Below are 26,647 nucleotides of genomic sequence, written 5' to 3'. Positions count from 1 at the left end.
GATGTTAATGCATTTCTTTCAAATTCCAGAAAAAAAAGAATTGAAGACCTTTCAATTTGTGTTGTCTTTAAGGTATGTTTAAGAGATCACTGTGTATTGTAATCAGTACATTACCTTCAACAATAAGTTTAGCTGTTGAGGTCTTCTCCTTGTTGCCAAGTTTCGCGACACATGTGTACTCTCCAGTGTCAGAAAGCTGTACATCAATGATAGCCAGTTTGCGGTCTTTGCCATCAGAGGTAAATTTGTGTTTTGGACTTTCCCTAAGATTGCTTCCATCTTTCATCCAGGTGGTGATAGCAGTAGATGGAGAGACCTGGCACTCGAATACAGCAGAGGAACCGATGGACTCAGCTTCCTGCAGCACGATATCTTTGAGCTCCTTCACAAACTTTAATGGGACCGGCTTGAGCGCGAACCCAAATGATGCATCTCCTGGAGGTTTGTCACCTCCAGCGCCAGGTTTGAGTCCTCTACCCCTTCCGCCATCACCAGGAGAAGGAGTTTGTCTCGCTGTTATGCAAAAAAAGGTTTAATAGAAAAATCATTTAGGCTAAGTACACATCCCACAAATCACATTCAAAGCAATGTTTACTTTATTAAAGCTGAGACATACTGTATGTGAAAATAATTGAACTTACGTTTCAAGCCTCTGCCTTTTCCGACTTCTTCTTTAGGTTTTCCCTCTGAAAAACAAAATAAATTATTTCCAATTCATGGTAATCTAGTGTCCAATTATTAAGAAACACTTGGAGCTAAGACCATATATTAACTAAGGGAATGGTATATGGCTGATAAAATCATGCTTTCAATTAATGGGAAGTTAGATGGCAAATTGTGATTCCAGTGCAATGACCACCCCCTCCTAGTCCCAAGAGGTTATATTATGTTGTTCAATGAAGACAAACAAACAAGATGAAAAGACATTAAAACACAACACACATGCCACAGTAAAGATTGAAGACCAAGAAGAAGGCATACAAGATTTAGCGGTTTTATGAAGATGGACATGGATGTGGAAATGGATATTATCTAGGGTAAGAAACAACAATAGGGAGCTGATTTCCACAGCAGGAAAATGAGTCATTCATTGATGAAGTCAATAGCCACCCTCTCACCTCGTCTACCTCCTGGCATCCCAGGAGTTTCAAGTGCCCCTTCCTCCAAATATTCAGAGCCTTCCGAGCCATAACTGTCTCGAGAAGCAACCTCCCATCCCCATGCTTCATCTTCATCTTCGGCTTCAGGCTCAGCTTCTTCTTCAGCTACTTCCTCCTCAGGTTGAGTTGGCACTTTTATAAGCTCTACAGCTCCAGGAGACAGTTCCTTCATGACTGGAGTTTCAGAAATCTGTGGCGTTACTTTAGGTTTGTCCTCCTTGGGTGAGACCTTCCTAGGCACTTTTTTCAAGGTAACAGCTTCGAATGACTCTTTGGGTGAAACTGGTTTTAGCTTCTTTGCCAGATCCTTAATAGGCTTTTTCTCCACCGGAACTAGCTCAATTGGTTTTGTTTCCTCAACTTTGGGTGAAGAGATCTTTTTGGGCTCCAGATCTTTCTTTGCATGTTCAACTGGTTTTAGAGTTATTTCTTGTTTCTCCTCAGGCTCTTTAGGGGAAATGCCCTTTTTGGTGACTATAGGTTTTTTCACATCTTTCTTGATAGGTTTTAGAGTTATTTCTTCTTTCTCCTCATGCTCTTTAGGTAAAAAACCTTTTTTGGTAAATAAAGGCTTCTTCTCATCCTCCTTTGGTGTAACTTCCTTCTTTACGGGTGTAACCCTCTTGGGGAGCACCTTTTTGTCTTCTGTAGGTTTTATAGTTGGCACCTTCTCACCCTCCTTACCTTTGTCTGGAATTTCCTGAGTGTCAACCTTTTTCAGTGGAGTACTTGGTTCTCTTTCAATTTCAGCTCTTGGCGTTTTACTAAGTGACAACTCCATTGGTTTATGTTCTTTTGGCTCTGCAACCTTTTCTGTTGGGGACTCAGCTGAAGGCTTTTTCGCAAATGGCTTCAGCTGAACTTTTTCAGGCTCCTCAGTTTGAGGTGAAATTTTCTTTCCTTTAAATAACTTTGGTTTAATTTCGGTGTCCACTTCATCTTTTGGAGTGCTGGGTACAGGCTTTACTGCAACTTCACCTGGTTTCTTTTTGTCTGAAATAGGCGGCTCTTCTTTTTTTGTGAGGAAATCGGGTCCTTTTGGCTTATCAACCTTTTCAGGCTGCTCACTGTCCTTGAATGTAATTGGTTCCTTACTTTTTTCAAAAGAGATAGGTTTTCTTTCTTTTTCATCTTTCGGAGGGGCCTTCTCTGCTTCAGGTGGTGGTTTAACAGGTATCTCAAATGGTTTTAATTTGACACTTTCTTCGTCTTTAGTGTCCAGTGGTAACTTCTTAACCTTTTTTAATGCTAGGCCAGGCTCCTCAGGAATATCTTCTTTAGGAACCTTTGCTGCAATCTTTTTCTTTGGTTTTTCATCTGCTTCACTTTCAGGTTTCACCCGCTGTGGTTCTTGAGCAGGTTCAATGGGCTTCATTTTGTCAACCTCAGGTGGAATTTTTTCAACACGCTTGATAGTTTCATAAGTCTTAAGATGCATTTCAGTCTCATAACTTTCAGTAATTATAACCTGAGTTTTAGCCTCAGCATACACTTTCTGACTTTCTTCATGCTCCTCTACTTGCGTTTTGAGCACTTTCTTAAGTTTTATAATTTCTTGGTCTTCCTGCTTATCTTTGGATACCCTTGTGGCTTTCCTCAAGACTGGCATTTCAACCTTTTCCTCTTCTTGCTTCACTCTAAGAACTTTGCCTTTAGATTCGGAAAAGTATTGCATTACGCAGCGAACAAAAGAAACACAAAACAACCATAAATACAACAGTGTAAACACCCTGACACTTTTGGGTGCTACAAACCATAACATGACAAAAACACAACACAAGATAAAACATAATACACAAGACGAAATAACACCACTGATAACAAATAAACAGACAAACAGCATACTGACAACATATTTCAAAACAAATAACACAGTTCAGAATTTCGCCGACAATCAAAATTTCAGTTGGAGGGAAGATTTAATCTAAAACCCAGACAACCTGTTGCAAATGGTAACAGGTTTGAATATTCTTACCTTTCTTCACTTGTCCAGGGGCAGAAACTGGTTCCTTTTCAGCATCTGATTAAAATATGAGGTTAAAAGATAAGGTTACAATAACAAAATAAAATATCTATTTATAAAATGGAAAACAAAAGATGGAAAAATAAGTCACATCACTTTGCATTTATAGTGTGCATTCAAATATGTTGTGTTTTGGTGTGACAGTGGCATGCACAGACCTCTGATACGGCATATAAAAATAATGTTTGGCCAGTAGTTAGGTAGATGTATTCATCAAATAAATCACTTGTAAATGGCAACACAAAATGTATAGGTAACTATTAGATAATTTCTCATGATGACCAATGGAACACTTTTTACACTCTGAGACAACTCTGTGCACGCCACTGAAACATGGCTTCTTTCTTAGTAGGATAACTTATTTTATTATGGGGAAAGATAATTTTTTGCAGATTGCTCAAAGATTTATACATACCTTATGTACATATAGACATACATCAGAAAAGCATACAACTCACAACATGACAGACAGTTTTGCACAAGTGCAAAAGTTTTTATGTTAAGAAGCAAATTGAGACCTACCTTTTATTAATATACATTTTGTAATAAAGATAAATCTCAAAAGATCTTTTATAAAATGTAGGAGATCCCTGTTGAAGGATCTCTATAGCAGTACCTTCCACTGGTTGGACAAGTGGTACTGGCTCCTCTTTTGGAGCAGGATGTGGTTTCTCAGCCTCTTTGGGGGAAGGAACTTTAAAAGAAATATTATACACAAAATAAGATTTCTAAACTAATTTCTGTTCAGTCCAATACAGGACTGTAGACTTGTGTTGACGACAATACCTTTTGTTGGAATTGTCTTCTCTTCCTTGGGTTTAGGAATGTCCTTATCCTCAGCTTTCTTATCACGCTCTTTAACTTAAAATAGAGCGTAGTTTGATGTCAGAATTCACGTTAAGATTACACAGTGTAATGAAAGAATGGGAAATAAAAACCTCTATCGAGGTTAAGAAATTGACTCTATAACAAACGTTTACATGCATGACATACAACACATACCTGTTAAACCATCTATCTTAGATTAATAAAGTAATAAGAATTAAGAAAACATAATCCTGGTGTTTGTTAAGAATACATGAAAAGAACATTTAACATTCAACTTGACAGGACATGCAAGCACTCCAAAGAGCACACACCACTGGGACAAAATTAAAGAACTACTTCAGTTGGAACAATATCTTAAACAGCAGCTTTCTAGGCTTGTGGTACTCATCTGACTGATATTTAGTAAGTGTGGTTCAACATGAACCTTTAATTAAGAACATTTAATTAAGACAACATAACATTTAGGACCAACACACAGAATAATATTAAAGATACAGTAAATACAAAACAGAAATTACAACAAATTGACAGTGTATTAAGGCCCTCGAATGAGGTCAAGGTTAAATGCTAATAAACAAAAATCACTGTTAGACAAAACACAGGTTAAGAGTTTATCACAAACACATCAAACCAATAAAATACCTTTTAATGGAGAAACTGTCTTTCCCACTGCAGGCTCTACAGATGGTTTCTTTTCAACTGCGAAAATTACAAATTCTAATGTAGTTTTGATGAACAAACAAGACATTAGACAAAAAAAAACAGCAATACATACATACAAACATTTAACTTAAGATAAACAGTCTTGTAAAACAAACAACGAAAAGAGACAATTATAACGTGACAAATAGAACCACATAACATTTAGTTAGACATATCAAGAGCTTGTTGATGTTAATATCATTCCCATAGTACCTTCTGGGTGAACTTCTTTCACAGATACGGGTTTCTTCTCCGGCAAAGGTTTCTTCTCTGGTTCTGCCACTTTATATAACAAATAAAGTTGTGTTATTATCCAAATGTTTATAAATTTACTATTAGGCTTTGTATTTCCATAGGGTCATAGAAATGTCCAATTCCTGAAGAATATATGTCAGACAAACAACATACCACAGACACACACAGGCATAATACCAAGTACACATGATGATTTAAAGGGCATATAACATATGACCTTTACATGTTCTTTAGACAATACATGACTTACAAACAAGACAGAAAATCCATGTTTGTGCAAATGTTAGTGTTGTTTCACTTTCATTGTTAATATGGGTAGCGGTAAGACAGCAAGAGGTTGCTTAAAGAATCAAACTGCATTGATAAGTTTGGACAACTGCAGCATTTAAGATGTGTTGCAAGATCCTTTCTGGTGTAAAGCAATTCTTCCATTTCTATATAAATATTCCACTTTTTCATCAGTGGATTTGAAGAAAAAAATTCAAGATGAAGACATTAACCAAAGATCCTGCAATTCTTTCAGTGGCATCCCCAAACATTTTTTTAAAATTTACCCAAAAGGATACAATGCTTCTGTCTTATTTTGGGGATTCAAGACTTGACAGTTTTTTACTATCTTCTGGTAAATAATAATATCTGTTTATACACTTGATTATCTTACGTGTCATTGAATGCGCTTTAGAAGGCTCTTCACCAGAAAATTTTTCAGCCATTGTAAAATCTTTTGAAAATGCTATATTTCCTTTGTAATATCTTTAGGTCTTGAAGTTGTGAACTGTCATTATCTGGACCAAGTCTTTCATGATATAGAATTTCATTCTGTAACACACGTTTTTGATGCAAGTGGTCCTTCTTAAAAGTTTTGGCCTTCTCCATGGACCTAGCTGAAGTTTTATGATTGTCTGGTGATGAAATTTATTTGGATGAAAGCAGATTCTTGATGATCTTTATTGTGTGTGTACTAGAATTTGTTTAGGTCTTTTTTTTAATTGTGTAAAACCTGCCTACTCTTTTACATTGCAAGATAATTTAAATCTTACTTGTCGTAAATGTCATTTAGAAGGTTTTTTACCAGAAATGATTTCGCTCATCCTAAACTCTTTTAGAAACACTGCAATTTCTTTAGAAGAATAATCCAGTTTAGGAATTTGTGTACTTTTGATGCCTGGACCATGTGTTTCATGTTTTGAACTTCAGGATTTTTCATCCTTCCTCTGGACATAAGCAGATTCTTGATGTTCTTGAGGATATGCAGAAGAATTTGCTCAGGCATGTGTTTCGATTGTAAAAGACGCCCTATTCATTTACATTGCGTTTAAACTCATAATCACTGTTCTCAACTTTAAAAGCTTTATGTTAGCTTTGTTTGTTGTTTTTTTATCTTACCTATTCTTAAATCTTCTTAATACATTTTATTTCCTTTTAAAGAATCCTCCAGTCTGGAAATTTTTGAACTGCCCATTTCTGGACCACGTCTTACATCATACAGTATTTACTCATGTAATGCAGTTTTTTACGTGGTAATTCCTCTTTAGACCTAGCTGCAATTTTCTGATACAATTTTCATGAGAAAGATGACCAGTAGATCTGGTTAGAGATATATTCAATTCAAAACCGTATATAGTTGTATGTGCAGTTCTCAGATCAAGATACTCTTTGAGTGTATTTTTGTTGAGACATTTCTTCTGTTTTATGAGAATATGAAGAATTCAGCCTTTGAAACAAAAGTGATTAAAGAATAAGTATTTTCCCAACTTGGACCTTCCAAGGTTTAGTTTTAGCCACTTGAAAGACATTAAAGGCTGTTGTACGTCTTAATTGCCACAAAATAAGAAAAAGATGATTATGCAAGAAAGATAATTTTTTTAAAGATTAAAAAATGATTACAGTGTTTGATTTTGATGTACCTTAAGGCTTGTCATGTTCCTTTGTACGAGTTTTATCCTGCTCTATTTTTACTCTACTTTCTCAGAATCAACCTGTGTTGAATCTATTTCAACTAAATAGAGTATCTAATTCTCTATTAACACAGGTTTAAGAAAATTCACATCTTTAAAGTCAAGAGATCACTCTAGCGAGTGGTCAGATGTTAGAAAATTTGAAAATGCAGGCACAAACTAAATCAGAAAAGTGGGTAAGTAAAACACATATATGAGACCAAACACATACAGTACCACACTCAAGATAGTAGAGAGTAAAAATTAGTATAAATAAAAAAACATAATTTCAAAGAAAGCAAGATTTTGAAGAAGAGGAAAACAAAGAAAAGGGCTGTCATTGTACCTTTTGTAGAAGCCACCTGTTTCTTTATGGGTATCATTTCTTCGTCCTTTTTAGAAGGAAGAAGAATCTCTTTCTTTTGAGACAAAATGGTCACCTCTTTTTCATGTACAGCAACTAATTTCTTCTTTATCAGTACGTCTCCTTTTTTCTCAGATGTAAACTCAGAAAGTAAAATTTCTTCGTCCTCTCTCAAAGTAAAAGTGACATCTTTCTTTTGAGATACAGTTTCTTCATCTTTTCTAAGAGGAAGAGGGGAATCTGTCTTTTGAGACACAGTTTCTTCATCTTTTCTATAGGGAAAAGTGACATCCTTCTTTTGAGGCACGGTATCTTCACCTTTTCTATGAGTTAGAGTGACATTGTTCTTTTGAGGGACAGTTTCTTTAACCTTTCTAAGAGGAAAAGTTACATCTTTCTTATTGGTAACAATTTCTTCATCCTTTCTAAGAGGAAGAGTGACATCCTTCTTTTGAGGTACAGTTTCGTCATCCTGTCTAAGAGTAAGAGTGACATCTTTCTTTTGAGGCACAGTTTCTTCATCCTTTCTAAGAGGAAGAGTGACATCCTTCTTTTGAGGCACAGTTTCTTCATCCTTTCTAAGAGGAAGAGTGACATCCTTCTTTTGAGGCACAGTTTCTTCATCCTGTCTAAGAGTAAGAGTGACATCTTTCTTTTGAGGCACAGTTTCTTCATCCTTTCTAAGAGGAAGAGTGACATCCTTCTTTTGAGGCACAGTTTCTTCATCCTTTCTAATAGGAAGAGTGACATCTTTCTTATTGGTAACAATTTCTTCATCCTTTCTAAGAGGAAGAGTGACATCCTTCTTTTGAGGCACAGTTTCGTCATCCTGTCTAAGAGTAAGAGTGACATCTTTCTTTTGAGGCACAGTTTCTTCATCCTTTCTAAGAGGAAGGGTGACATCCTGCTTTTGAGGGACAGTTTCTTTAACCTTTCTAAGAGGAAGAGTGACATCCTTCTTTTGAGGGACAGTTTCTTTAACCTTTCTAAGAGGAAGAATGACATCTTTCTTTTGAGGCACAGTTTCTTCATCCTTTCTAAGAGGAAGAGTGACATCCTTCTTTTGAGGCACAGTTTCTTCATCGTTTCTAAGAGGAAGAGTGACATCCTTCTTTTGAGGCACAGTTTCTTCATCCTGTCTAAGAGTAAGAGTGACATCTTTCTTTTGAGGCACAGTTTCTTCATCCTTTCTAAGAGGAAGAGTGACATCCTTCTTTTGAGGCACAGTTTCTTCATCCTTTCTAATAGGAAGAGTGACATATTTCTTTTGAGGCACAGTTTCTTCATCCTTTCTAAGAGGAAGGGTGACATCCTGCTTTTGAGGGACAGTTTCTTTAACCTTTCTAAGAGGAAGAGTGACATCCTTCTTTTGAGGGACAGTTTCTTTAACCTTTCTAAGAGGAAGAATGACATCTTTCTTATTGGTAACAATTTCTTCATCCTTTCTAAGAGGAAGAGTGACATCCTTCTTTTGAGACACGGTTTCTTTATCCTTTCTAAGAGGAAGAGTGACATCTTTCTTTTGAGGCACAGTTTCTTCATCTTTTCTAAAAGGAAGAGTGACACCCTTCTTTTGAGGCACAGTTTCTTCATCATGTCTAAGAGTCAGAGTGACATCTTTCTTTTGAGGCACAGTTTCTTCATCTTTTCTAAGATTAAGAGTGACATCTTTCTTTTGAGGGACAGTTTCTGCAACCTTTCTAAGAGGAAGAGTGACATCCTTCTTTTGAGGGACAGTTTCTTCACCTTTTCTAAGAGGAAGAGTGACATCCTTCTTTTGAGGCACAGTTTCTTCATCCTGTCTAAGAGTAAGAGTGACATCTTTCTTTTGAGGGACAGTTTCTTCACCTTTTCTAAGAGGAAGAGTGACATCCTTCTTTTGAGGCACAGTTTCTTCATCCTGCCTAAGATTAAGAGTGACATCTTTCTTTTGAGGCACAGTTTCTTCATCCTGTCTAAGAGGAAGAGTGACATCCTTCTTTTGAGGGACAGTTTCTTCACCTTTTCTAAGAGGAAGAGTGACATCCTTCTTTTGAGGCACGGTTTCTTCATCCTTTCTAAGAGGAAGAGTAACATCTTTCTTTTGAGGCACAGTTTCTTTAACCTTTCTATGGGGAAGAGTGACATCTTTCTTTTGAGGGACAGTTTCTTCATCTATTCTAAGAGGAAGAGTGACATCTTTCTTTTGAGGGACATTTACTTCATCCTTTCTAAGAGGAAGAGTAACATCTTTCTTTTGAGGCACAGTTTCTTCAACCTTTCTAAGAAGAAGAGTGACATCTTTCTTTTGAGGGATAGTTTCTTCAATTTCATCCTCATAAGGAGTGGAAGTAACTTCCAACAGTATCTTTTCTTCCTTGCCCTCTAAAGTCTGTGTATGAGTTATTTCTTTCTTTTGAGGCACAGATTCTTTTTTAGAAGTACTGACAGTCTGCTTTCTTTTAAATGAAACTACTTCGTGTACTTTGACCTCTTCCAATGTGCTAATGGCAGCAGTTTGTTTCTTATGAATTATTTCTTCAATCACATCTTCTCTCCGTGTAGCCGGTAATGAAGGGACCTTTGGTTTCTTGGAAGTTTCTTCTACTTATAAAGAATATTAAAGTTAAGATTAATGCTTCAATTTATTTTAAGAGTGAGACAAAAGTCCCAAAATTAAGATAATTTGAGGACAAGAAATAAACAGATGTTTAATATGTTTGAGGATTGGTTTCATTTAAACGACATTAAAGTTTGTTGTATGTTGAACCTGCAAGATACGAAGAAAAGACTGTATGCAAAAGAATATTAAATGGGGTTTGATTTTGATGTACCTTCAGGCTTCTCATTTTCCATTGGCAGTGAAAGAGTTTTGTCCAATTGCCCTTTCCGCTCCCCTTTCTCAGACTCAAACGGAGTAGAATCCAACACAACTTAAGAGAGTATTTAATCATCGATCAGCACAGGTTTTTAAAAATTTACATCTACAAGACCAAGAGGTAAGTCTATCGAGTGGAAAGAGGTTAGTAAAATGCTAAATACCAGGAACGTTTTTCAAACATGAGAGGAAAGTTACACCATTTGAGACCACACACACACACACACACACGGAGTAAAGAATCAGGACAGTAAAATACTGTAGTGTAAGAAAAGTGCAAAGACATAATTTAAAAGAAGAAAGCAATATCATTGTACCTTTAGCAGGGACCACCTCTTTCTTTTGAGGCACAATTTCTTCATCTTTTTTAGGAGAAAGAGAAACCTCTCTCTTTTGGGGCACAATGTCTTCTTCCTTTTTAGGAGGACGAGGAACCTCCTTTTTCTGAGGCACAATTTTCTCCTTCTTTTTAGGATGCCGGGGAACCTCTTTCTTCATGGGCACAATTTCTTCCTCCATTTTAGAAGGAACAACCACCCCTTTCTTTTGAACCTCTTCTATTTTAGCAACTGCTACCACTTCCTTCTTTTTTAGCTGAATGTCTTCTTTTTTCTCTGGTTTAGGCTCAGAAATGACCATTTTCTTCTCGGACACAGGTTCTTCTGTTTTAAGAATTGTAATGGAATCCTTCTTAGACAAAACATATTCTTTCCCTTCAAGTCTGACTGTTTGGGACATTTTCTTCTGTATTTGTCCGATTTCTTCAGGAACAGAAGTAACTTCCAATCTTTTAAGTTTACATTCATCTTTGCCCCCTAAAGTTTGTGTGAGAGTTATTTCTTTCTTCTGAAGCACAGTTTCTTCTGTTTTAGAAGTACTGACAGTCTGCTTTCGTTTAAGTGAAACGTCTTCTTCTGGGATCGGTAAAGAAACTATTTCTTTCTTTTGAGCTACAATTTCCTGCTTTTTAGACACATGAACTATGTCTTCTTTTGGCAGTGCATCTTCAATTTCTTCTTTTCTAAGAATAACAACAGTCTCTCTTTGTTCATGTACTTTGACCTCTTCCAATGTGCTAACAGCAGCATATGGTTTCTTATGAATTGTTTCTTCAATCACAAATCCTTTCTGTGCAGCCGGTAATGAAGGAACCTCTGGTTTCTTAGAAGGTTCTTGTACTTAGAAAGAATATAAAAGTTAAGAACAATGCAAATCGCACTGATTTAAGAGTTGGTCAAGATGTGTGAAAGACTTCCAAAGGTGGACATGAAGATAATTAAAAATATATAAGATATACCAATACACTTGCAATATATCTTAAGAGATGTGAGAGATATAGCAGAAGCTAACAATAAGCATACACCAAAACTTATAATAACATAAGACAAAAACATTTTCATAAAGAAAACGCCACATTTTTATCACAAGAGTGTGGCTATTGTATAAGGACACACAACAGAAAAAGTGAGAATGTACCTTTCTTTTGGACTTTTTCCTTTGGAGCCTCGATTATTTGATCAGGTTTAGCCGGCACTGTCTTAGATGGTTCTTGCTTTGTTGGTTTTGGTTTCTTTTCCTCCACAAGAACTTCAAAGAATATTCATTGTATTGTAACAACACATTACAAACAGCAAAGCATCACACACACAATGCGCTTCCTAACGGAAGCTAGACAAAGGCAATAACACAAACAAACATATGAAAAGCTTTTAAACAAGCTAAAGTAACAAAGAACTTTTCTCAAACATTGAGAAAAAGGGATGAACAGTACCTTTGGCTGGAGTTGTCTTAGGCTCGGGCTTAAGCTCAGGTACTGGTGCAGCTTTAGGTGTAGGTACTTGAGGTTTAACTTCAGGAGCCACAGGAGCAGGTGGCTGAGGCACTTCTTTATGTAATGAAGAGGAGCATTAAAACATTGTAACATTCCAGAAGAGATTGACAGACATTGAACAGACAAAAGAGTTGTTGACAAAAACAGTTTGAAACAGTTGGTTATACTTTTAACAATGAAAGAAAACAACAAAGAGTATACTCCGGACAGAAAAACAATAAAAAAGACATGACAGTAGTTGCAATAGTTACAAACACGTAGATTAAGATAAAATAGACATATGATAAATAGGGACTGCAAGACATACACACACATACAACAAATAGGAAACCAAGACAGAATTTGTTTCTGTACAATACCTTTAGGTGCGGGCTTCTTTGGCTCTGGCACTGTAACTGCGGTAACAATATCTTCAACAGGCACTTTGGCTTTTTGGAAAAAGTTTCATTACAAATTATGACATACTGAGAAAGATATTTTTGAAAACATACTAATATTGCAGAACAGAAAAATGACACACAGACAGCATACAAAAAGTATATTAAAAAGGGAAGCACAATAAACAGATATTTTTTAGTACCTTCCAAAGGTTTTTGCTCCACAGGTGGAGAAGATTTCAGTTCAGGCTCTTCGAAATCTTCAGAAAGAACAGTTACTTAGTATATTGACAGAAGCAAATAGTTATTGATACACACAGCTGATCTCAAAGCTGAAGCTATGCGTCAATGAAATATCATAGACATGTACACATGGACAAACTGAGACATACTACAAAGAACACCATTATAACATTAAAGTTAAGAATCTAATAAAAAAGAAAGCAGTGTTAAATTGTCATATGGAAATGCTTACGCAAAATACCTTTATTGCATATTAAAATGCAAAATATACAATTTAGCATTTTTGCATATTTGATAATTTACAGCTACGACAACAGAAGTGAATAACACAACAAACTTTACAGTACACAACACTGAAGACAAAAGAGGATAGCTAAAAATCTACAAGAACACACGCAACATACACATTTACAAGCAAAAAGTGAACCTAATGAAAGAGTGTTTGCCAAAAAGCAGCTAAAAAGCAGCATGCAATGTTCTCATTCGGTACCTTTAGTTGGAGCACCTTCTCTCATTGCCAGTGTTTTTCTATCAACAGCCTCTTCAATTGGGATCCTCGGAGCTGATGAGACAGACAATCTTTAGAACAATTCTCTTAAACACCTTAAAACTATCTTTGGTGTAACCAGTGATAAGAAGAAAAACACACAGACTTGACAAAACACGTAGGTATGTTTATAACAAATTACATAAAATATCACATCGCATATAGATTTTTTTTTAAAAGACAACAATAAATAAGACTAGATTTAGACAAACATAAGACAAATTCACTTAATATTGTGAGGCAAATATAAAGGGAGTAATACACATTAACATGAACATCACAAAGACAAACAAACATGAAAAGAGTTTCAAAGAGGGTTAGACAGAATGGTGAATTATATTTTGTGGACCCAATAGCTTTGAGTAATACCTGAGACAGATTTTTCCTCTACAACTTTCTCCTCTGTCCAGCTCACATATTCTGGTGAAGGGTAAAAGGTTGTTACATGTGTTCATAGAAGAATACTTTTCTTGTTTTCTTTGATTGACGTTACTTGGTTAGTTCACGCAAGACGTTTGGTAACAGACAAAACAAACCTCAAACAAAATTAATGTTATTTATTTTTCTTTTTAACAGGAAGATTATTAAGTAATGAAGTTAATATTTATACAGTTACTGTGATTTTATTTTTGTTTAGTGGGTGACGCAAATGAATGAAGAGGATGTCTAAACTAAAAACTGAAGTTTTTAATAAGTTAGTCTCTTAAAAAGTGCAGTTTACCTTGCATTTCCATTTTTTCTTCATAATGATAATATTCCGTGGAAGATTCGGCTTTTCAAAAATAGTAAATGTATGAGTTACTGTGTCTCTTATGTTGAGGATAAGGATTTATGTATTTTTTTAAGTAATTGTACATGAAATCCCAATCTTACCTTCTATGGTTAATGCAGATGGTGCCTCGGGCACTCGTATTGATGTATCTGGGATATCTGTGTGAGTATTTAACACTTTTACTTTTTTGTACTAGTTAAACGATTATTATCCATAGTTTTCCAATGTGCACTTTACGTGTAAAAGGGAGTGGTCTTAAAAATGGGAACACTTACCATATGGTACCCTTTCTATATCAATTTCTGAGGGAAAAAGGAAAAAATTATGTAAGGAACCTTCCTTTACCAGAGAATGTTAGTCAAGAAAATGCTGGAGCTCGAACTCTGTACCGACCTTTGCCTGACAAGTAAAGTTCAGCTGTGCTTTTAGCTTCACCCCTGGGCTCCAATCTTACAATGACCGAGTACACGCCTAAAGGATTATTGATTCTGTTAAATGGGCCTCAAACTATTACAACGAAAAATTGTGCCGCACTGGAACTCCACAAACCTTCATCCTCGTAAGTTACATTGCGGATGATCATGAAGTGGCGTCGTGCTTCACTTCGGAAGGTATATTTGGGGCTCTCTTTAAGCTCCCACGTGTCCTTATACCATGTTATGATAGCATTGTCAAAAGACACTTCACACTCAAATGTGGCGGATTGAAGTTCTCGCACCACAATGTTCTGGATGCGTTTGGTGAAATGTATTTGTTCAGCTAAAAGGAGATATAACGCAAGATGGTGGATTAGATTGTGATGTTGAAAACTTAGAATTTTGTGCATCATTTTAAACGTTGGGTTAAACTATTTATTTCTATAATGTGAGTCAATTCGATTAGAAGAACGCCAGAAAAATGTGGAGATAAAATCTTGCAAGTAAGAAAAAGAAGAGTTTTGAGTTCCTCCATAAGAAGTGAAGGGTCACAGATGATGGTGGAAGAGGTTAGTAGATGGTTTAAGTTGGAGCAAAGATAATTCTGAGTTAACATATACACACCTTCAACCCAAAGATTTGCAGTCGTTTCAAGATTGTTATATTTGCAGGTATATTCTCCTTGGTCTTCTGGTTTAACATCTTTGATTGAGAGCTTCTGTGTATAACCAGCCACAGCAAATGTATATCTGCCATGAGGCTCTAAACGCTTCCCATTTCTAAACCACTGGGTTTTTACATTAGGTACAGTGAATTGGCATGTCAGTGTACAACTTTGGCCTTCCTTACCAGCCACATCCTGCAAATGCTCTTCAACTTCAGCCTCTGCAAAAACAATATGAATCAACATTGTAAAAACATATAGGAAATTCACTAAAAGGAAAATCAAATGATGTTGCTACATACCCAGGGTGGTCAGTTTGGCACTGGATATATGTGGGCCACACACAATTCGGTAATTGCCTTGATCTCTGGTCTGGCAATCTTTGATCTTTAGGATATGACGATCACCCACAATTTTGATTTCGTACTTGTCGCTGCTGTCAAGTTTCTGGGTTCCCTTATACCAGGTCAGGGTGATTTCAGGATAGTTAATTTTGATCTCACATTCAAATACAGCATCCTTCTGAATGGTAGTCGTCTGGTCTGTGATATCACTCACCAGAGTGACAGGCTGCGTTTTAAACATTCGAAACACATGTATTAACACCCTGACTGAAAATTACACACAATAAATAATTACTCAAACTTTTACAAGTTTTTCAGAATATTCTAGTGGATATGCCCTCTTTTCACTCCATGCAATAAATAATAATATTAAACCTCAGTTTGTTCCATTCTCTTTTGCAAATCAGAAACAAGTTTGGCCAAATCCTCCTCAGACTCTCTTCCAGCATGTTCCACTTCCTAAAAACAACAGAGTTTTCAACAATAAATATAATTTAGGCCTACTGTCATTCTGGACTTTCTCTGAAGCATTCCTTGATCAGTTTGAAGAAAATGTCTTGAACTTTAATCTGAATTATTTATATGAATTGGTTTTCATACAAATCAGTCTTACCGGTCTTCCACTTTCTTGTTCTTTTTCCCTCTTCAGTATCTCAATGGCTTGAAGGATGCCTCTGTAATCTGTGATTCCATACATGCGAGCATATTTCTCATACTCTTTGGGATCAACATTTCTGAGCAACTCAACAATGTCAATTTCCTTCTCCTCTTTAGGACTTTTCTGCTTTGATGGTGTCCTGTTAAAAACAACAAAGTTTATTTTGTCTGTGCTTGAAGTTTAGTTGGAATTCATTGTTTGAAAACTGATCAAAAATATTTTTTATTGTATTGCTATAGCTGTTAATAGATTTTAAAACAAAAATAAATGGTCAGAGAGAAAATACATTGCAGGCAGTCATTATTTAAATGTCATATTTAGTCATATTCAATATTTAATGAACTGTGATAAATTGCTTTATTTCGATTAAAAAGTCTTTAAATGTCAGGATATGTAATATGATAGAGGACCATCACTTTAAAAAGGTTGAGAATCACAATAATTCACTTCAGAACTCAAAACAACAACAAAAAAATTCTTACTTCTTCAGTTTGACCAACTCTGGTCCAGCCTCTTTCTTCCCTTCCACCGTCAGATCAGTGTTACACTGAATTTCTCCATGTGTGTTTGAAGCAACACATCTGTACTGACCAGAGTCGGATTTGGTCACCTCTTTAATTTGCAGCTTGGCCTCTTGGCCCTTTTGTTCAATGCTGATGCGACCACCGTGAGTCATCTGCCTCCATTTGCCCTTCATCCATTTCACATTGGGAATGGGATCCCCACCAACTTTAGCAATGAAGGTAGCTGTGCCCTCTGCAAGTACATACAAAAATATCACAGCTTCATAACACTGCATTTAAACGTGAGCCCAACTATCTGATTTAGAAACTCAGTTGAAAATGTTGAAAATTAGGGGGGACTTACTCTCAACAATATGAACACTCTTGGGCTCTTCAATGAAGAACAAGTTGTCCAGCTTTTTAACTGCTTGTGGTGGTGAAGGCACTGCCTGGGCTGGTGGAGGTGCACCTGTTTTCTCTGAAATTGTTAAAGGAATATATGAGTGACATATAGAATTTTGTTTTAGCTTCACAGACGGCAAGAGCCAAAGCTTAAGCATTATCTTCAGATTAATCAAACATTGATTAATGTTATTGTTTTTCAAGAAGCACAACTGCAGGAGCAGTAAGATTTGCAAAAATCTGATTTGTTCAGAAGACTATGGCTGAACAACAATACTCAGTTAGTGACCATGAAGACGAAAAGAAAAATAAGATTCATTAAAGAATAATAGTTATTAGTCAAGTCTGATTTTAACCAAACGCCAACTGAGTGGCAATGTAAGTATGAAGCACATAATAAACATATGAAGGAATAAAATATCTGTAAAATTAAAAAATACAATAAAACTGTAATTAAACTTTGCCCATAACATAAAAAGGATAATACCTTTGATAGTGACTTTACACTTGCAGAATTCACTACCAACATCATTGGTTGCCTTGCAGAGATAATCGCCTGCATCTGTCTTAGACACACTGACCATCTCCAAAGTGGCTGTGCTATCAACAAATGTGATCTTAGTGCTTGGAGATGAAGAAAGTTCTCGCCTGTCTTTCAGCCACTGAATCTTAAATGGAAGAGATCCACGCACATGGCAGCTGAGGGTGAGTGGCTCACCGTCAGTCACAGTGACTGGTTTTAGAGGTACATCAAAGCTTGGTGGTACCTTTTGTGCTACATTTAGAAATAAAATAAATATGAGCATTTTGTGAAACCACATTCATACTTTCAATCCATAGACAGAAAAGCATAGGCTTACAGTATTTTACAAACATTTTTGTATTTCATACATAACACATACTTTACCTTGAAAAATGGAAATACAATAGAAAAGCTTAAGACAAATTGTAATTACAAGCAGTGTATACCTGTAATGTGAACAGATACTTCACAAGAGGCTGTTCCTGCTTCATTGGTCACTTTGCATGTATATGTGCCACTATCAGACAGTTGAGATTTCTTGATGCTCAAAATTGCCACACTGGTCTTGAAGGAAATATCATAACTGTCTGAGGAGAGGATTTCAGTGCCATCCTTATACCAGTTCGCAGTCAGCGGCTGTGATCCAGATACCCGACCCTCCAGCTTCACCAATTTGCCCTCAGTGTCCTCAACAGCTGAAGGCTTTTTGATAAAAGTGGGCGGAACTGTGCGCTCTATAGGAACAATACAAAAATGTTGTTAGAGAAGATCTACAAAATATACACAAGAAGCAAGTCTTATCTAAACACGCAGAGCGCTTGCGAAAAATAATTTGTAAGATTCTCAACAGTGCCACCTGTTGACAAACTGCAAGTAAAGGTTTCAAGAAATGTACAAGAAATGCAAAAGCACTAAAGTGGAAGACACACAAAAGCTTAAGAAAGCACCTAGGTTAGTGCCAGTGCAAGACAATACAGTCACATTGACAAGCAGTGACCAGAAATACCTTTCACAGAAACTTCTGTGGAACAAGAGTCCTTCCCAATATCATTACTAGCGTGGCAAGAGTAACGTCCTGAGTCTCCCTTATCAGCCTTCAAAATTGTCAAATGAGCTGTATTTTCCACACACGATATCTTATAATTCCCCCCCGTGCGGATGTCTTTGTGATCCTTGGACCAAGTGACTTTTATTGGCAATGATCCTGTCATGTGGCACTCCAGTGCTACAGAATCTCCCACTGTGACCTCCACCGGCATTAGCTTTCTATCAAATACAGGTGGATATCTTGGCTCTGAAAAGTTAAGAGTAAAGTTAAGGGATAACAGCAGAGTTGCATAGTCACATTAAGCTGCAAATAAACAAGAACAAAAGTTTATTCAGAGAACAATACAAAAAGAGAGAAACAAACCTTGAAGCGTAAGCTTGGCTCTGCAAGATGCAGTTCCAACACTGTTGGTTGCAACGCAAGTGTATTCTCCGGAATGTCTGGCTTCACCCTTGGCTATCTTTAGGACAGCAGAGTTATCGTCAAAAATCATTGTGTATTCTGAATCAGTCCTAAGAGGTTGACCGTCTTTGAGCCAAGACACTTCCATAGGAGAGGATCCTGCCACGCGACATTCAAAATGGACAGGCTGTCCTTCAGTTTGTGTAATGCTAGTAATTTTTTTAGGAAAAGATGGTGGCGTTTTCACATCTGAAAAGAAAACCATTTAGCAAAATACATAGGTACATAGTTGTACAGTGCAAACAGAAACATATACCGGACAAATAAAGATGTTTGAAGATAAATGACTGTATCATCACCTTTTACAGATAAGAGGCAGCTGGAAGAGGCAGATCCTATGCTGTTTTCTGCCTTGCACGTGTATTCGCCAACATCAGCTTTTGTAACTTTAGCTAGTTTTAAGCAAGCAGTGCCTTTTGAAAACTCCATCTTGCAAGTTGGAGAAGATCGCACTTTGCCATCTGCCTTAAACCAGGACACTTTGATTTCAGGAGTGCCATCGATCTGGCATTTCAGACATACTCCATCGCCCACAGTAACATCCATAGGCTCCAAGCGCTCAGTAAAGAAAGGTGGTTCTAAAAGTGACAAATACATTTGCCTCAGACATGAAGACAAACATGCACATTCACATTTCGTCTCTCAGACCGTATACTGAACCAAAGAACAAACCTAAAATGGACACTGTGGCATCGCAAGTGTCATGTCCAGCATCGTTGGAAACCTCACAAGTGTATTTCCCAGCAGCCTCTTTGTCACTGTTTAGGCACTCCAGGATGCAGGAGCTCTCGGTGGTTGTAATGTTATACTTGTAAGAAGAGTAAATCTCCTGGTTGTCTTTGTGCCATTTCACAAGAATCTTTGGGCTTCCCGCATACGTGCATTCAAGTATGAGCGATTTGCCCATTTCAATAGAGACATTCTTTAGCTTCTTGACAAAGTGCGCAGCCTCTGAATGAAAGAAATTGTGTATACATGAGACAAACATATGCACTCAGCTGTCAGATCTAACTTAAAATCAGCTTAATTAAAACTAACCTTTTACAAACAGGTTCACAGGGCAATTTTCCTTGCCTGCATCATTAATGATCTGGCAAGTGTACTCGTCAGTGTGAGATTTTTCAATGTTGTAGAGCTCTAGGGTTGCAGTATCTCCTCTTAGAGCAATCTCACAGCCTCTACCGGGCACTATTTCTGTACTGCCTCTGAACCATTTCAGTTTCATTGGGGCACTACCTGCCACGGTTGCTGTAAAGGTCACATTTGTACCTGGTAGTGCTTCTATCGGTTGAGGTGTGGTCACAAAAGAAGGAGGTTCTGCAAAAATAGGACAAGGAGAATTTTGCGATGTGCTTTAAGACATGAAGGTATAGATTTAGAGTTCGATTACTTAAGCGAATTTAAAAGACCTAAACACTAACCTTTAACAACTAAGGAAGCAGATGTTTCTGCAGTCCCAGCACTGTTTACAGCTTTACATTTGTACGTGCCTGAGTCTGAAAGTTTCAAAGTCGGTACTTTCAATGTGCAGGTGTTCTCTGCCAAACTAATCTCATAATTCGGCCCACTTTTGAGCTCATTTCCATTATGGTACCAGGAGATGGTGAGAGGCGCTGAACCTGAGGCTTTACAGTCCATTTCAACAATTTTGCCAACAATACTCTGTGTGTCTTTCAGCTTTCGTGAGAACGAAGGAGGGACCATTTTGTCTGTTTGATATAAAACATATATTCAACTTTGTATTTATCACACAAAATAACATTCTGAAATCAAAATAAATAAAATGAGAGAATTCAATGTTACTAACCCAAAAGAGTTAGGTGCATTTTACAGCTATCACTGCCAACTTCATTCTTAATCTCAAATGTGTATTCCCCAGTATCACTTCTATCTGTTGACAAGAACTTAAGACTGGAGATCATTTTTGAGAAGGTGATTTTATATTTCCTGCCCGAAGACAGCTCCACACCATCCTTGTACCACTTCGGTTTAAGCTCTGGTGTTCCAGATACAGTGCACTCAAAGGTTGCAGAGTCACCCGCTGTAACACTGATTGATTCAGTTTTATCCACAATTGCTGCAGGTTCTAAAAGTGTAGAAGTGTCTTTAAGTAAAATCTTATAAATGTATGAACGAAATAAATTAATTACTACCAAAAAGCTTTTAACATATTCTTACAAACCTAGGACAGTTAGGTTGGCTGTTGATTCTGCCACACCAGCATCATTTTTGATTTGGCAGATATATTTTCCGGCCGTGGTAGCGTCAGCCTTAAAAATCCTCAGTGTAATCTGATTATTTTCAAATGTAATTTTCCTGTTTTCACCATCTCGGAGTATGTGATCTTTATCCTGAACCCAAGACACTGTCATAGGCTGAGAGCCTTTGACCGTAGCCAACAAAACCACCTCCTCACCAGAGATGGCTGTTGTATTTGAAATTTTCTTTACAAAGACTGGTGGTTCTGAATGGCAGGAAGAGAATAGTCAGCATAAAACAGAGCATTGGTTAAAATATCTAAGACTTGCTATCTTACCAACCTCTTAGCTTTACTGTGCCCTGGCAGACTTCACTTCCTATGTTATTTGATGCTTTGCACTCATATTCCCCTGCATCTGATGCCTCTAGTCCAAGAATGTGGAGAGTTGAAGAACCTCCCTCAGAGACAAATTTGTACTTCCTACTTTCTTTAAGCTGCTTTTTATCTTTAAACCAAGTTATTTCAAAAGGGGCCGAGCCTTTCAGCTCACAGGTAAGACTGGCATCTTTGCCCTTTAACCCCTCAACTGGCGTTGGCGTTTTGTGGAAAACTGGTGGTTCTACAAAAACACATTCCAATTCAAAATGAGCACATAATGCATATTGAATTGTTTTAGTAAGACACATTAAAATCAACAACATGCTCTTCAATAAATACAATTATAAATGAATGAAATTGTCCCATTAAAGTGAATGTGACAATTTACTACTATAAAGAAAGTGTTTATGTGTGAATCACACAAAAATTCTTATTGGCATTTACCACTCATGTTGTTTATATTAACAAACACTATATTGGTAAATGGAAGATCCATCCACCATCTAACCTTTAACTGTGAATGTGGTACTACAACTCTTTGTTCCGGCATCATTCTGGGCTTCACAGGTGTAGACCCCATTATCCTCAAAGCTGCACTTGAAAATTTCAAGGATCGCCACAGAGCCATCAAAGGTCATTCTCAAGTTGGCGCCATCGCTGAGCACTGCTTCATTTTTGTACCAGCTGATTTTCAGAGGAGCTGTGCCAATTACTTTGCATTCAAGCTGGAGTGGCTCCCCCATCTTTATAACTTTTGCAGCTGGCAGTTTCTGTACAAACTCTGGAGGTTCTGCGAAACCAAAATGTTGACAAGTTAGCCTACTGTTTAAACTGTAACGTGCAATGGAGGATTAAGGATGCGTTTAAGAAGATGGCACATGACTGGATGCAGATGATGGCTAAAAGAAAGCAAAGCATAATGATGAACAGTAATGAAGTAAGATGATGGTGAAGAGCAGGATGGAATCACAAAAGTGACAGGAGCATGCAAATGCCAAATGGTGAAGCATGAATAACGCATGATATGGCAGAGCATTGATGGGGTACTTAAAGAGGTCCAACCTTTTACTAATAAGGTTGTGGTGCATTTGGAGGTACCAGCATCATTGCTAATATGGCAAGAGTAAGTTCCGCTCTGCGAAATTCCGACGGCAAAGAGATCTAGGAAGCACGACAGGCCTTCCAGACCGATAAAACAGGACGGTCCACAGATCAGCTCAGTGTCATCTTTGAACCATTTCACAGTGAAGTGAGGCGTTCCCTTAAAAGTACTCTTAAAGCGTACAGTAGTATTTGGTATGACAGCTTGTGGTTCTGGAACCAGCACAAAGCTTGGTGGCTCTAAATCGTTAATGGAAAAGAAAGACAAACAAATGTGTTTAGAAACTGGCACCCATCAGAGATCTTTGTAAATATGTTGATAAAATCTACTGAGTAATACTACTATAGCCTCCTGACCTTTCACCCTCAGTGTACAACTGCATTCACAACTGCCTGCTTTGTTTGTCAGTTTGCAAGTGTACGTTCCAGTGTCAGCTTTCTCTAGACATTCAATCTCCAAAGACACTCTGTTTTCATCTTGAAGCAGCTTATGCTTTGTTCTTCCAGACAGTTTAGTTCCATCCTTTACCCAATCAACAGTTATGGGAAGCGAGCCTGATATTTTACATCCAATTTGAACATTTGTGCCTAAAATTTCCTCCATCTCCACCAGAGGTTTGATGAAGGATGGGGGAATTGTTTGCTCTGTTTACAAGAGAAAGAAATGTAGAAATAATAAAATTTCCTGCATGTCATAAATCCTACTAATCAACTTACTGTAAAAAGCACTAACCTAGGACATTTAAAGTCACTTTGCATTGGCAGGCACTGATGTGATTGGAAACCTCAAACTCATACATTCCTTTATCCTCCAACTGGACAGACTGAATTTTAAGTTGACTAACATTGTTGACAAATCCGAGGCTGTGTTGTCTTGATGGCATCACTTCTTTGCCATCTTTACTCCATTTTACATTTAGCTCAGGAGAGCCGGTTACTTTACACTCAAAAGTGACCGGATCTCCAGTGGTTACATTAATCACCTCTGGCTTCTCAATTATCTGAGGAGGTTCTGGAGATTACATAACAAACATATTTATAATACAGTCTTCAAAATAGCTGCAAAAAAAACAACTGAAAAACCAACCTTGCACTAGAAGGGTGGCAAAACACTTCTCTTGCCCTGCGTCATTCACAGCCTGACAGGTGTATTTTCCACTGTGGCTGGACTCACACACAGGGATTCTTAAGGTGGCAATATTGTTCTCAAAGGTCCTCTCAATTTTAGGATCTTCCATGATCCAGTTTTCATCTTTCTGCCATTGTATGGACAGAGGCGGTGAACCTCTCACAACACATTTCAACTCAGCCACTTTTCCGAGAATTGTGACAACGTTCTCAATCCTTTCCACAAAGGATGGGGGCTCTAACAGGAGATGCAATGTTTAGGATTGTTAAGAGAGATTTAAAAAAATCATGAGCATATATAACATACTTCACAATACAAATTCAATGCGAACCTTTAATGCTGAGCGTTGTCTGACTTGAACAACTGCCAACTTCATTTGCAACAATGCACTGATATTCTCCAACATCTAAAGCGTCACATTTCTGCACATCAAGTGTCATTATAGAGCCATTCTTCTGCATGATGACATGCTTCAGGCTCGATTTAATTTCCTTTGAATCCCTTTGCCAGGTAAACTCAAATGGAGCAGTGCCTTTTACCTGACATTCAAAATATGCATTGGAGCCATTCACAACCTCAAGAGGACTTAACAACTTCACAAACTTTGGTGGCTCTGAAAGAAGAAAAACATGGAATAAAACTAAAACATTCTGAACATACACCTGTACTTTACCACGCCTGTAAAATACACCACATACTAACCTTTCACTCTTAGCTCCATACTACAGCTTTCACTCCCTGCTTCATTGCGGGCCTCACAATAGTACACACCACTGTCTTTGATATCACTGTTGCTTATCTCAAGTTGTGCCACAGAATCAATAAAAGTAATTTTATGTCTGTGACTCGGACTTATTTCATTTCCATCTCTGAACCAGTACGTATCTATTTCTGGAGTACCCGTAACCTCGCATTCAAAAACTAATAATTGACCAGGTTTGACAACTGATATTTTTTCTGGTTTGCGGGTAAATTTTGGGGGATCTGAAAAGATTGAAAACAAAGCAAACCTTTAGCATTTAACAAAGGGTTAGACAAGGCCAAAATTATGAAATAAATAATAATTATATTGACAACCTTTTACAAAGAGCGTTGCCTGGCAAACATCTGATCCAACATCATTTCTTATTTCACAGACATATTCTCCAGAGTCTGAGGGCTTAGCGAAAAACAGCTCAAGCGAGCTGGAAGAGTCTGTTTTCATAACTGAACAGTCAACCCCTGAAAAAACTTCTTTCTTGTTTTTGAACCACTTAATGGTCAGGGGTGGTGTTCCAGACATAAGCACATTAAACTGCACATTGGATCCGGGTATAACATCTTGTGATTCAGGTCTGTCAATGATTGAAGGAGGTTCTGCATATAAAAGCATACACATTGGTTGTTGTATTTGATCTACACTATAGAAATTCTGTAAAATTGCCAGATAAGAAGGGTCCCTGTGTTAACAACATTTCCGTTCAAAGAATCTATAAAACGTGCTGGATTGTTTTTAACCCATTGCTTGGTCAAAAACGGACAAACACAAAAGTGTTAAATTAACCTAGAAAATGTCTATATTTGACCCAATCACAGGTTTTTTTTAAAGTACTCTTAAAATGACAGGAAAACTTACTATACAGCAATAGTCCATGAACTCAAAACAAACATTTACTCTAAACAAAACACTAAAAACAGATTGGTCAATAGGAATGTTGTTGGAACATGATCCACATGGTGAAAAAGGACGACATTTTCCACTCAACAACAAACTATCATATTAAAGGATCACCAAAAAAGTATTTGCAAACCTTTAACATTCAGCGTTCCTGAACATTGGGCAGTGCCTGCTAGATTTTTTGCAATGCAAGTATAACTTCCACTGTCTGCGCTATCAAGACGACTGATTTCCAGAGATGCTGCATTCTCAAAGAAAATGCATTTGTGTTTCTCATCAGTCTGTATCTCCTTATTTTCCTTGAACCAAGTGACAGTTATAGGAAGAGATCCAGAGACCAGAGACTCCAGCTGTGTAAAAGATCCTTTTATACTTTCCACTGCCTTCAATTTTCTTGTGAAAGAAGGCTTGATTATTTGATCTGTTGCAGTGAAAGGAAATAAAGGATTTATATGTTAAAATTCTAAATTCTTCTATGAATCAATGAAATTGAAAAGTGGCTTGTTTTCCTTTAACATACTAACCTAAAACAGTCACAACAGCCTCACATGTGCTGCTTCCAGCATCATTTGAAACCTCAAATGTATATTCTCCAGCATCATTCTTTTCTGAAGACTGGATTTTTAATGTAGAACTTGTATCAGTGCTCTGTACTTTGTATTTTTTGCCTGATGTCAACTCCTTTCCACCCTTAAGCCATTTTGCTTTAAGAACTTTGGAACCAGAATACCTGCACTCTATGGTTGCAGGATCACCCACTGTGACACTGATAGACTTTGCTTGGTCTGTGATGTTTGCAGGCTCTGCAGTTTACAGTAAAACATATTAATTATCATATGAATTATTATGAAATATAATAATATAAATAATAATTGATAATATATTAATAAAAATCTAATTATGAATGTGAAAACCACACACCTTTTACCCCCAGTACTACTGTACATTTCTGACTACCAGCTTCATTCTGAGCATGGCAAGTATACTTTCCACCATGTCTTAGCTGTACGCTAGAAATGTGTACCACTGCGGTGAGATCCTCAAAAGATATATGAACATGCTCGGATTCTTTGATCTCGTGGTCATCTTTCATCCACAAGATGGTCATAGGCAATGACCCTTTCAGAACACACTGCAAGGAAACGTCTCCACCAAGAAGCACATTTGAATTATCCATCTTCTGAACAAACGATGGTGGCTCTGATTGAAGAATATCAACGCAAGATGTTATTATCACAATGCAACACTGTACAGTACCTTCACTAA

General features: G+C 37.2%; 1 protein-coding gene across 1 annotated transcript in view; it reads right to left on the bottom strand.

Moving 5' to 3' along the window:
- ttn.2 (titin, tandem duplicate 2) overlaps nt 1-26,647 on the bottom strand; it is a 157,165-nt gene that overhangs the window by 89,419 nt on the left and 41,099 nt on the right. Inside the window, 48 exon segments of the mRNA XM_079464461.1 lie at nt 115-513; nt 642-686; nt 1,119-2,810; nt 3,136-3,180; nt 3,800-3,877; nt 3,970-4,044; nt 4,654-4,710; nt 4,927-4,995; nt 10,444-11,304; nt 11,603-11,713; nt 11,898-12,011; nt 12,317-12,385; nt 12,538-12,594; nt 13,068-13,139; nt 13,494-13,544; nt 13,846-13,896; nt 13,998-14,054; nt 14,172-14,198; nt 14,290-14,367; nt 14,446-14,655; nt 14,937-15,197; nt 15,279-15,546; nt 15,696-15,779; nt 15,934-16,117; nt 16,461-16,734; nt 16,846-16,959; nt 17,371-17,658; nt 17,853-18,140; nt 18,413-18,700; nt 18,818-19,105; nt 19,216-19,494; nt 19,589-19,867; nt 19,955-20,233; nt 20,338-20,625; nt 20,724-21,002; nt 21,099-21,380; nt 21,457-21,735; nt 22,003-22,284; nt 22,557-22,835; nt 22,953-23,240; nt 23,329-23,607; nt 23,683-23,961; nt 24,056-24,337; nt 24,427-24,708; nt 24,802-25,080; nt 25,515-25,802; nt 25,906-26,184; nt 26,303-26,581. Coding sequence (XP_079320587.1) covers nt 115-513; nt 642-686; nt 1,119-2,810; nt 3,136-3,180; nt 3,800-3,877; nt 3,970-4,044; nt 4,654-4,710; nt 4,927-4,995; nt 10,444-11,304; nt 11,603-11,713; nt 11,898-12,011; nt 12,317-12,385; nt 12,538-12,594; nt 13,068-13,139; nt 13,494-13,544; nt 13,846-13,896; nt 13,998-14,054; nt 14,172-14,198; nt 14,290-14,367; nt 14,446-14,655; nt 14,937-15,197; nt 15,279-15,546; nt 15,696-15,779; nt 15,934-16,117; nt 16,461-16,734; nt 16,846-16,959; nt 17,371-17,658; nt 17,853-18,140; nt 18,413-18,700; nt 18,818-19,105; nt 19,216-19,494; nt 19,589-19,867; nt 19,955-20,233; nt 20,338-20,625; nt 20,724-21,002; nt 21,099-21,380; nt 21,457-21,735; nt 22,003-22,284; nt 22,557-22,835; nt 22,953-23,240; nt 23,329-23,607; nt 23,683-23,961; nt 24,056-24,337; nt 24,427-24,708; nt 24,802-25,080; nt 25,515-25,802; nt 25,906-26,184; nt 26,303-26,581 — 11,616 coding nt within the window.

The sequence above is a fragment of the Barbatula barbatula genome (assembly GCF_947034865.1).
Source record: "Barbatula barbatula genome assembly, chromosome: 9".
Lineage (NCBI taxonomy): Eukaryota > Metazoa > Chordata > Actinopteri > Cypriniformes > Nemacheilidae > Barbatula > Barbatula barbatula.
Note: the sequence above shows the minus strand (reverse complement) of the source record. Positions and strands in the feature narration are given on the sequence as shown.